General features: G+C 36.0%; 1 protein-coding gene across 1 annotated transcript in view; it reads right to left on the bottom strand.

Annotated features, from left to right (window-relative positions):
- Positions 1-12,633, bottom strand: part of Megf9 (multiple EGF like domains 9) — a gene marked incomplete at its 3' end in the record, with an annotated part of 98,255 nt that overhangs the window by 42,719 nt on the left and 42,903 nt on the right. The window contains exon 2 of the mRNA XM_050127258.1: positions 627-828. Coding sequence (XP_049983215.1) covers positions 627-828 — 202 coding nt within the window. The remainder of the gene's footprint in view (positions 1-626; positions 829-12,633) is intronic.

The raw sequence follows: 12,633 nt of genomic DNA on the forward strand, positions 1-12,633 counted from the left end.
GAGAGGGGGGAGGGGGAGAAGAGAGGAGGGAGGGGGAGAAGAGTGGGGGAGGGGGAGGGAAATGGGAGGCTGGGAGGAGGCGGAAACTTTTTTTTTCTTATTCTCAATAAAATAAAAAAATGAAAAAAAAAGAATACGTTACCTTAATATACAGCCACATTTTAGTAACTACAACAAGAACATTCCACTAAAAATGCCTGAAAGGAACTCCCTCCAGTAAACAGAATCCTTCGTTGATTTTTTCAGGAAACTTAGAAAAACCATTACAAAGCCCAACACCTCTTAATCAACTAAAGCAGAAAAAGAATGTATTATAATTATGATATGAAATATAATATACAAAGTGATAGAATTAGTATATATGAAATTTTATAAATCTATGACACAGTGACTTTCCCCATTAATTAAATGACTGATTCTCCACAGTGGAAACCTTTGTGTTTTATTCTTTTATATCTATATGTGTGTGTTTGTGTGTGTGCATGTACACACACATGTGCACACACACACAGGTAATCTTAGCCATTCCTATCCCCTGCTCTTTTCATCTGATTCCTCCTAGCTCCCCAGTACATTTTTTCCTTACTAAAATACAATGAATTTCACCTCCACCCTCTGCTGCTTACCTGTTGCAGAGAATGCTAAGAGATCCATGTGGACTGCAGTGACACGGCAGGCAGAGACCAACAGTGTGATTCAGGTAAAAGCCCTCTTTGCAGGTTTCACAGTGAAGTCCCTGATAACCTGGACGACACTCACACTGCCCTGATGTCTGGTTGCAGTGCTTCACATCCAAGCTTCCAACCTCAGAACAGTTACACATATACTCTGAAAAGAGAAGGGAGCCATTATTAAACCTTCATTTTTGTTAATAAACAATTGTGACAAATTTGTAAGGCCAAATAAAATCAAGTCTAGTTTTGACTTCCCATATTATTCAGTTTATTTAAATTGAGCAATGTATACAGCAGATTACAAAACATGTGTATAGTTCATAATTATAAAACTGACACTCTCAATTTGCTTTACAGTAGTCTTCATTGTCTACTTCCTTACCCTAAACGTGTGTGTGTGTGTGTGTGTTTGCGCATGTGTGCTTCTGAATTAAAGCCTCTCAAAGCAGGCTTATTTACATGACTCTCAGAGTACATGCTGAAAATGACAACATGTTAAATCATAAATAACTCTCCTGTGAGCAGCAAAGACATAAGGCTCTGGTGACTAACTCCAGTAAGCTATACAAGGTCACATAAAACTGTGTCACAGCTGGAATCAGAAACTCAATGTTCCGACTAGGAAGAAATGGAGGATTAAAACTCAGTGGTAAGGAAAGTGAACAATTAGCCCAGAGAAGGAAGTACAAGTTCACCCTGATGAGAAATCAATCACAAGTCAAATATCTTTTCTAAGTTAAATTATTAGAAAATAAACATTTTCTTAGGTATATTTCAAACAGTTTTTTGGATGTAAATGACTTAGAAGTCCCTAGTTTTAGCCTTCTAATGCAAATATTTGTTTGCAAGTTTTTGCTAGTATTTCTACTCATTTTAGCAAAGGCAAAGTATTTTTAACAGAGCTTAATACAGTATTAACAAAGGACTTTGCAAGCTTGTTTTTGTAAAAGATGCCCTTTAAATCAATTTTAGGAAAAAAATAAAATGTTGTTTATATTCTATAGACCAGTTTCTTTCATTCACAAATAGGGATAAACTGGGTGAGAGAAAAATTATATTTGTGAATAATTAAGGCACTATAAAAATGGCATTGTAATGACAAAACTTTAACTTAACATTAGTTAACTAATCTTAATTAACATTATTATTTATCATTTAAAAAATTACCAGATAGCAGTAAATCCAGAGTCTTACATAGTAAGTTATAAGGGTGTTTATAAGGGTGTATTGTAGAAAGAGAAATAAGTTTTAAAAAATAGCATATCCATACAAGTTAAAACAAAGGATTCCACATAAAATCCCCATTAGGTCAACCACCCCTCATGCTTTTTCTCTTCCTATACTTTGATATCAGTTCATTTCTTCCCATTTCCTTTGAATCTGTAAAGGTAATGAATATACTAGTGGAAAATTTTTTTTGTATATTTCAAGCATGAATGGTGAACTATAAAATCTAATGGAGAGATCTAACATCTTTAGTCCCAAGATTAGGGAAAGGAATCAGCTTTATCACAAAATCAGGATTCTTATATTTGGCCTGGGGATTGTAAACTAGTAGAACATTTTCCTAGCATGTGTAAGGCCCTGAATGCAAGCTACAGTACTCTCTCTCTCTGTGTCTCATACTTTGGATATGTGGGCAGTCTTTTTTGAATATAAAAAACCACATTCAGTAGTTTGTAAACCTGTTATGATAAGACCTCTGCTGGACAAAAACTGGCCAAAACAAAATAACATCTTTCTTCTGGAATTTGGCAGAAATTCAACATACTCCATCTTGCTAGATCAAATTTCATTACATGCTAAACAAATAATGCTGGACTGGACAAAAATGTCTCAAGGAAAAAGAAGGTGAAGAGGCTTTACAATAATCACTGAAAGTTTTATTATTCCTTTACTAATAAAGTATTTATTAAAAATAAATAAGTACTCTCAACAGATTATATACAATTAGCAGTATCTTATTTACTTTTTAGAACATGTCTTTTTGTTATATTATTTTATGTGTATGTGTGTTTTGTATGCATGTGTGTCTGTGGTCCACACATGTGCCTGGTGCCTGCTGAGGCCAAATGAGGTTAGAACCCCTAGGGTTGGAATTAGAGACAGGTATGAGCCTTCATGTGGGTGAAAGGAATCAAATCTGGACTTCTGGAAGAGCAGCTAGTACACTAAACTACTGAATTATTATCTCCATCTCCAATTAGTAGTATTTTTTAAAAAAATCTAATTAATCTAAAAATGTATATATTTTTAAAACAAAATATTTCTTTAGTAGAGTTCTAGTGGATAAACCTTGGATGTCAAGATAACTGGTTACTTAATATTTCTATGGAGAAAATTAAATGTTTTCATTATTCCCTAAAAATACTCATTGAGTCTATCTCTGAATCTTTGTTCATTTTCTGCTACATTCTTGAAGGTTCTCTCAAACAATCAAATTCAACAAAAAGCTAAAATTTATTTTATTACTGTGAAACAAAATACTACATATTTCCTGTAACTCTCATATGAGAGAAATTTAGAAAGACGGGGAAGAGGTGGTGAGCTGAGGTTTAAAATTCTGCCTTCTTACCTCCTAACTGTATAGTCTTAAGTAAGTTACTCTGCTTTCTTTTTTTTTCATCTATATACAGTGTAGAATAATAGCATTTGTATTATAGTTCCAAATAGGGCCTGAACTATTGTAATAACTGAAGTAAGAGTAGGAAAATAGTGGAAGGTGATACCACAAAAATATACAAATGTAGTTCAGATGTTAGATTCACAGTTTTGTTATGCCCTATGGTATATGTTATGTTATTTTTTGACAATGTCTGGAAAACAGAATTAGCACTGTTATAATTGTCTGTATATAATGGGTTATGTGCAGTACTGATAAATATGCCCATGATATAGTGATGAAAATAAAAGAATTTATGACAGAATTTTCAAGGAGAATGAAAACAATATGTATTGATTAGATACACTTGGTATTACGGTGTTAGGCCATACTAACAGTAACAGAGTAAGTGACAAATATTTGAGCCAAAAAGATGGATCCAATAATAGAAAAGATAAAATGATGCAATATCACAAAAATCTCACAAACATAAGCAAGGACAGGAAGCTAGGATAAATGTGAGAGGGCATATGTGCTTTTAAATTATCAGAATTTTGGCCTCTATCTCAGAGATGGTCCACAAATAAAAATTACGCACACCAAATGAAAGATGAGCAACTGCAATAAATGTGAAACACTGTGAGTATCCATTATATTATGTCAAGGTAATTTGGTAACTTGTAAGAAAAATTTCAGATCTTTTACAATTCTAGACATCCATGTGGAACTATAGACGTTAATGCAGAAATAGTAAATCCCCTTAATGGAAAGCTCTATAAAAATGAAAAAAGTAAATTTCAGTTGATAAAATAATAGGAAGGACATGTAGCCCAAGGGAACAGAGGAAGTACTGACTTTTAATAAGTTGTAATCATAGACATCAGAGTAACACAAAGGGGCTATGGTATGATTAATGGTAAGGCACCAATACAGCCACTAATGGAGATGAAATAACAGAAGCTCATCACAGACAGTATGCAAAGCTCATTCAGTTTCCTAGGAGTGAATATGGAATACTGTTTATCAAGTGTATATCTTCCAAAGCCTTGAAATCCTAGGGGAAAACTTTATAAAGATATAATTAGAAGGAGTGATGCAAATGCTCACAGACAGACTACAATACTGGGCAACATTTTATTGCCTGGGTTCTGAAGAATAATGTAATAAAGTGATTTGAGCCCTGAGGGAAAAAAAAAAAACCTAAAATCTGGTACTAAATGGCTTTAAGGTTTTTGATTGTTTGTTTGTTTTGTTTTTAATGCTTAACTCATATGTACAGGTTTTTGTCTGCATACCACATGGATGCCCCTGGCTCTGAAGTTACAGATAGTTGTAGACCATCATGTGGGTGCTGGGAACCAAACTTGGATCCTCTGCAAGTGCCTCCAACCCCTGAGCCACCTCTCCAGCCCTGCTTTAGTGTTTGAGAATAGAAATGTGAAGACCCAGAGAAAGACAGTAGCTCTCCTGAGAACTTAAATTTATGGAATGATTTTAATGTAAAAGTATCATGGGAGTCATTGAATCTCTACCCCCATCAGCACATTTCTTCAAGAGTCCCTCTACTAAAGATCAATAAATGAAACTGCCTTGGCTTTCAGGGAAGATTTTTCTTGCAAGTTCTCTTAAGTGTCTTTTTCATATGCAAACACCTATTCTGGAAGGGCATTATCTTCATTAATGTATAACTGACTTCTTGGGAGCCTTGTACATACTGGGAATTTTTTTGTTTCTCTAACTTTCATAATCTATGTTTTTGTTCAGTTGGGAGTTGTGCCATATTCCTACAATCCAAGCTGTTTTACAGGCTGAGACAGGAGGATTATGAGTCTGAGGCCAATATGGACAACTTAGTGAGACCTTGTCTCAAAATAGTAAAAAGGCTAGGGATGATATAGCTCGTGAAAGGGGATTTTGCCTAGAGTTCATGAGGTCCTTGGTTCAATCCCCAGTATCACATACACAGAGGTCAATTATACCCTTTAGAGAACTTTCACTGCTTTTTGGTATTTGTAGCTGGGAAGCAGAAGCAAGGTGATGAGGAGTTCAAGGCCAATCCTGGCTATATAGTTTACTGCTAACCTGAAATATCTGAGTCCTTATCTCAAAAATTAAACAAACAAGCAAACAAAAACAAAAATAAAACAAAAATGATAGGTGTGCTCGTGTGTGTGTGTGTGTTCTAACACTACTAGCATATCCTAGCCAATGTGTGCCCTCTCCCTATACTGTCTTTAAAAGTTCTTTCTGAATGTTATAAATCTTAGAACTAATGGTGATGTCCAAAAGCTCAATGAACTTTGTACAATAGTGTGTTAGCCCTTTACAGAGGCAAAAGAACTATACCTGTCTCGAAAAACAAAACAAAACAAAAAAGCAGCAAACCAATTATTTAAATAAGGTCATAGTCCTGGCCCAGACATCTCCCTGGACTTTGGTGGCCAACTGGCCATTCATGTCAGTCTGTTTCTCACCACTCTCACCTCTCTCCCCAGCCCACAAACCATTCTACCTCTCCCTCTCTTCCACTTCTGTATCCTGTACTCTCTCACCACTATGGGGTCCAACCACCTAGAAAATGGGCTTTCATTTGGGTCACAGGTGGGACTTGGATGAATACTGCCCACCCCAGTCATAAGGAATGGTGCTTAACTGTTGCTTCTCCTCTCCCCTATTCCCGGGCCTAGAGATCGCTGGCCGTACTTAGAATGATGGCATCTGATCACCTGGCATCAGAGACACTAGGTCAGCTCCTGGATGCTTGTGGCCCCCACAGACCTAAAAGTCTAGGGCAGGGGCACCTTTTGTGTTCTTCGCTAATTCAGGCAACGTCAAGTGATTCTTAAAAATGCTGGGTGGCAGTGGCACAGGCTTTTAAACCCAGAACTTAGGAGGCAGAAGCAGGCGGATCCCTGTGAGTTCAAGGCCAGCCTGGTCTGCAAGAGCTAGTTCCAGGACAGGTTCTAAAGCTACTGAGAAACCTCTTGAAAACCAAACCAACCAAACAAACAAAAAACTAGAAAAATACATTGACCACGGGCCTGATTTCCTAAAGATATGGTGTGTTCAAAATGTACTTTTTTTTTTTTTATTAGGACTGTGTCACTTTTAGTATATTTGGAGAAAAGGAATCTTGGAAAGGCTTCACTCTAAGGAAAAAAAGAAATTTACTGTTTTTTACTTTCATAAAGGGTCTTACTCGAACATAGCATTGATATTCGAGTTACATTTCATGTTTATGATATGCTAGGTTAGGGTCATAAATATTTAAAAATCTGGGAAACAATGTTAAAGCTGATGAGTTTCTTGAGCTAAAGCAGGCTTAGCAGAAATGTGGAAAGTTTAAAAGTCACTGCTTGTAAAGCAAAGCTCTAAAATTAACTCTTAAAAATAAAAATGTATCCACAAAACTTCCCAAACACAATTTTCTATAGTGAAACATTTAATTTATTTTAATGTAGACATTTGAGAATAAAGGAGCAGACATTTTGCACAAAATTTTCTGTCTCACAGTGAAGGCTATATTGTTAGTGTAGCTTATCCCTGCCAGAATTCCACAATTCAAGGGCAATTCATCTAATTAATAGGACAAGATGATAGAGTTCAAGAAGGTAACAGCTAGCTTTTACTACTCGTATGAAAATAATATCAGTCATTTAATATGTGCTACATATATCATATATAACATTAGAAACAGCATGAATGGCCTCCCTTGTTATCTACTACAATCTGGGGACATAGGAATCTTGAGTGAGAAATCTGATACTCAGAAGAAGAAATAAATCATATAACTAACTAGAACCAAAGAAATAAAGAAATACAATTCGACAAAGCCATAACCACTTAAAGTTATACTTTAGGACTCATTTGCTAGCTCTGTGCTCTTTGATGAGTCTTAAATGCTCTGGGGTGTGCTCTGATTCTCATCAATCACCATAAAGATGGGTAAATAAAAGGTCAAATTATCTATGGTTACATGTACTAAGACTTTCTGAAAATACTTTTCTTTACAAAATACAAATGATTTTATTTCCAGTTTCATGGACACAGAATGTTTCTCTTCCTCCATTTGTACAACCACTTAACTTTCTCTCAAGTTTCAGGCTCTCTAGCTCCTTTCAGATGAACTAACTGGTCTTTGCAGCTGTGCTCTTTGCCACACCTTCTCCCAGCTCTTTTCATGATTCTCTTCTCTCTTCACTCGTCTCCATTCACACCTATTCAGTCTTTCACTTTTTACAGATCACCCTTCAGATATGTGCTCTGAGAGTCTAAGATATATTTGCCTTAACCTTCTGTCCCGTATAACAACCATTCAACTTCCAAATAAAGTTCCCAAAATGAAAGATTTTTTTTACCATGTGTTTTCTCTTTAATATTCTGTAATCTTTTTCTGAACTACTGAAAATACTCTCTCAAAAATTAAGGATACAAAACATCAGCCTTCCTAAGCCACTTACCACTTTAATCTTTGATTACTTCTTTTTTTTGGGGGGGGGGGCGGAGAGGAGAGGTAGGGCTATTGAACCCAGAGCCTCACACATGCTAAGGATGTGATCCAACACTAAGCTACACTCTCATACCTTCTCTTTCCTTTCTGGGTCCTTTCTCCACTTAAATCTCTAACAACTCTCTGAGTATTCACTGAGAACTTACCATGCTAATTCCTATCCTTTTGCTTGTGTGCCTGTCACTGAAGATCCTTATAATAATGTTTCCCAATGAATTTTGCCTGTGTCTATACCTCCTTGCACTGTGATGTTCTCATCAGAAGATTTGGTCTTATCAGTGTGGCATAAGTGAGGTGACAGTTCCAAACCTGGTCTCAGAGTACCTTACATCTTCTGCCTTCATTAGTTTCGGACCAAGTTGCCACAGAGAAACCTGAGCTAAAAAACAAAAACAAACAAACAAAAAACTAAAACAAAAACAAACAAACAAAAACTATACAATAAGAAATTCTTTGGGCCGGTGGTGGTGCACACCTTTAATTCCAGCACTTGGGAGGCAGAGGGGATCTCTGTGAGTTGAGGATAGCTTGGTCTATAGAGCAAGTTATAGAACAACCAAGGCTACACAAAGGAACAGTTTTAAAAGACTAAAAGAAGAAGAACAAAGAAGAAGGAGAAGGAATAAGAAGAAATTCTACAGATGGGGCTAGAGAGATGGCTGAACAGATAAGAGCACTTGTTGCTCTGGCAGAGGAGCTAGGTTCAATTCATAGCACCCACAGGGTAGTTCACAATCATTGCTAACTACAGTTCCTGGGGCTCTGATTCTTCTTCTGACCTCTGCAGGCACCAATCTCTCTCTCTCTCTCTCTCTCTCTCTCTCTCTCTGTCTCTCTCTGTCTCTCTCTCTCTCTCACGCACACACACACACACGTACAAACACATGCAGGCAAAACACTCACATATGAAGTAAAATAAATAAATCTAATTTAAAAGACTTTTAAAATAAATTCTATGGATAGAAAAGATGGCTATCCACAAAACCCTAGTGGGGCACCAACCATGAATAAGACCATCTTAGATTCTCTAGATCTAGTTAATGCACCAATTCAACAACATGGGTTGACAAACGATACTGGTTTGTCACCTAGACACAGATTAGTCATTTGGGACTAGAGAACCTCAATTGAGAAAATGTTTTGATCAGATTGTTCTGTGGGCATACTTGTGGGCCATTTCTTAATTTCTAATTGATATAAGAAGACCATTGTGAGCAAAATCATCCATAGGCAGGAGGGCTTGGGCTATATAAGAAAAGCATTTTAGCAAATCACTGAAGCAAAATACAAGTAAACCGGTAATTCACACTCCTCCATGTTCCCTGATTCAGTCTCTGCCTCCAAGTTCCTGCTTGAACTCCTGTCCTGACTTCCCTCAATGGCCTGGGAATCATCGTGACCTGGAAATTGTAAAATAAAACAAACTATTTCTTCCCTTAAGCTCCTGTTGATCAGTGTTTTATCATTGCAACAGAAAAGCAAACTAAAATAGTGAGTAAGTCCAGAAGAAATCAACAGAATCATCCAGAAACAGAAATAAATCACTAATGTTGGTTTATGACCCTGAGGTTTGTAATTTGCTGTCACACTGCAATAGACATCCGATACCCAGTGGCCTAAATAAGATAACGTTCATCACAGTCAGTCACATGAAATGGCTTCAGGGCCGAGGATGTAATTCAGTAGTACAGCACTTGTCTACCACATATGGGTTCCATTCCCAACAACACGACTAACAATATTTTTAGAACTATTTTCCTTTTCTGGCTATAGATACCTAACTAGACTCCATCTAGTCAATAAATCACTATTTGCTTAGCAAGGCTTGTATTCTTGAATTACCAGCACTAAGGAGATCAGGCAGAAACATCACAAATTTCAGTTCATTCTGAGCTACATGGCAAAAACCTGTACAAAAAAAAAAAAGAAAAGAATGAAGGAAGGAAGGAAGGAAGGAAGGAAGGAAGGAAAAAAGGAAGGAAGGAAGAAAGGAGGGGGAAACAGAGAAAGGGACAGATTGAGGTAGCACACAACAGGCAGAAGCAGGAGAATCTATGAGAGTCTGAGGTCAGACTGTTCTATATTGCAAATTTCAGGACAGTTATATAGTGAGATCCTATCTCAAAAACGAAAGGTGTTGGGGAGGGCTTGGAGAACAGAAGTGTTGTAATTATACTTTCTTGGTTTGTTTTTTTTTCTATTTATTTATTTATTTATTTATTTATTTATTTATTTATTTATTTATTATGTATACAATATTCTGTCTGTGTGTATGCCTGTAGGCCAGAAGAGGGCACCAGAACTCATTAAAGATGGTTGTGAGCCACCATATGGTTGCTGGGAATTGAACTCAGGACCTTTGGAAGAGCAGGTAATGCTCTTAACCGCTGAGCCATCTCTCCAGCCCCTCTTGGTTTGTTTTTATATTTGTTTTCTCAAAAGACACCTTATACACTGACGAGCTAGCAAGACGGAAACCGAGTTCAATACCCAGAATCCATATGAAGCTGGAAGGAGAGAATTGAGAGAACTGACACAACATTGTCCTCTGACCTCACACATATACCATGATACACATGCCCACACATATATCACACATATACACACACACACTCATGCGATACCTTACAGAATTCTGCAAAATAATTTTTTTAGTATAGTATATGGTAGACAGTGGTATTTATAAGTATTTATAATAACAATATATTATAAAATACAATTAAAGTTCAATTAAATTATATTTGAATAATTTTTAGAAACATCCAAGGCTAAATATTTATACAAAACTGGTTAGTATGTAAAGAGGTTACTATGTTACTAGATGAATAATTTTTCTTATTTATTGGTTTCTTAGTTCCTTAATATTTTTATTTTTTTAAGAGTTTTTTTCAGTTGTGGTAAAAGATACAGCAAAATTTACTATTTTATCAATTTTAAGTCTTGAATTAGGTATCATTAGTACAATTACACTATTTGTACAAATACATCACTCTATCTGCCCTTACATTTTATTTATTTATTTGTTTGTGTCTTTACTTCAACCCCTCCCAAAGCCACAAACAAGTTTTTCATAGATATCAACCAAGTTTTAACAAAGAGAAAGCCAAGTGAATGTAAAAAGGATATGTTTCTTTTTTAATCAAAACAAATGATTTTAAACAGTTGGGGTTTATCTTAGTTTTATTTTTTTTAATCTCCCAGTTCTAGTTTACAGTCCATCAGTGTTGGGAAGGTACAGCAGCAAGACCTTGAGGCACCTATCCACACTGTGTTCACAGTCAGAAGAAAGTAGCAAACGCATGCTTGCTGCTCAGCTCTCTCCGCCTCATTCAGAGTGGGTCTTTCGATGTTAAATAACTCAGTGAGAAAAATCTCTAAGAGGCACGCTCAGAGACTCATCTCTCAGATGATTCTAAATTTTGTTAAGCTGACAGTTAACACTATCATAAGTTTCCATAGAAAAAAGGCCAAAATTTGATCTAACTTCATACCTTACACAAAATTTTTTATCAGAAGAAACATCATCCTAAATACACAGTAAAAAAAAAAAAAAATACAACACTACCAGAAGAAAACCTAGAAAAATTTGATTGGGTTTGACAAATCCTTGCATTAAATGAAGAGCTTTTAAATATAACAACAGAAATAAAATTCACAAAAAGAAAAACATACAAATTATACTTTATTAAAACAAAACCAAAAAACCCCAAAATATATTCCTTTAATGGGCTTCCTCCACATAGAGAACCTGGTATTATAAGCACTCACAAATTGAGATAATGTGCTAATCAATCACAGCTGATAGGCTTCCACTATTTAAGTGGTTGCACATGTGCAATAAAGCAGAAGATCTCAGCTTGCTTTACCCACACAGAAACACTGCTGTCTTGAGGCATGTGAGATGGGGGGGGGGCGGGCGGACAACAGCTGTTGACAGAACTCCCTTCCCCCTCAGGTAGGCACAGCAAGGCAGGCCCCCTAATTTGAGTAAATGAGGAAAATGGCTTGAGGAATAACACACAAAGTTGACTCTGGCTCCCACCCACTTGCATATATTTGCACACACACCCACATACATGTAGACCCATATGAAAGCATACACACATGTACATACACACACACTATACATTTTTAAACATCAAAATCAATTTTTAACTTATTAAATTGATCTGTCTGTATGCTAGTAGAAGAAAAATGGTTTTACTAACTACAGCTTTATAAAATGCTCCTTATTTGTTTGTCTCCACATTTGCCTTTAGTTCTCTATAACGTAACTGGAGACTACTCATTTGTTTCCCAGCCACCCAGACCTGAATAATCACACAGAAACTATATTAATTACAACACTGTTTGGCCTACTAGCTCAGGTTTCTGATCAAGTAACTCTTACATCTTAAATTAACCCACTCCTATTAATCAATGTATCACCACGAGGTTGTGGCCTACTGGTAAAGTTCCAGCATCTGTCTCCTTAAACAGATACATTGGTATCTCTTCGACTCTGTCTACTCTCTCTATATCTCTGTTTGGATATATCCCACATGGCTTCACTCTGCCCAAACAACTTTGTTCATTAACCAATAAAAGCAACATGTATACAGAACATCTCACATTACCATAATTATTTATATTTCTAAACATGGTTGTCACATTCCTTCCAAAAATACTATAGTAATTTTCCTAAAAATTTCATTTATCCTAAAAATTAAAGATGAGTAGCTTTTACAATATTTGAATTTTCCAACTAAAAGTACTGGTACACCTTACAACTTATTTATTCAGTATTTTTATATCATCAGTAAAAGTTTATAATTAAAAATTATATATGTATATGTTTTATATAAATT

Source organism: Alexandromys fortis, unplaced genomic scaffold (assembly GCF_014885135.2).
Source record: "Alexandromys fortis isolate MF-2015 unplaced genomic scaffold, M_Fortis_MF-2015_v1.1 scaffold_244, whole genome shotgun sequence".
Lineage (NCBI taxonomy): Eukaryota > Metazoa > Chordata > Mammalia > Rodentia > Cricetidae > Alexandromys > Alexandromys fortis.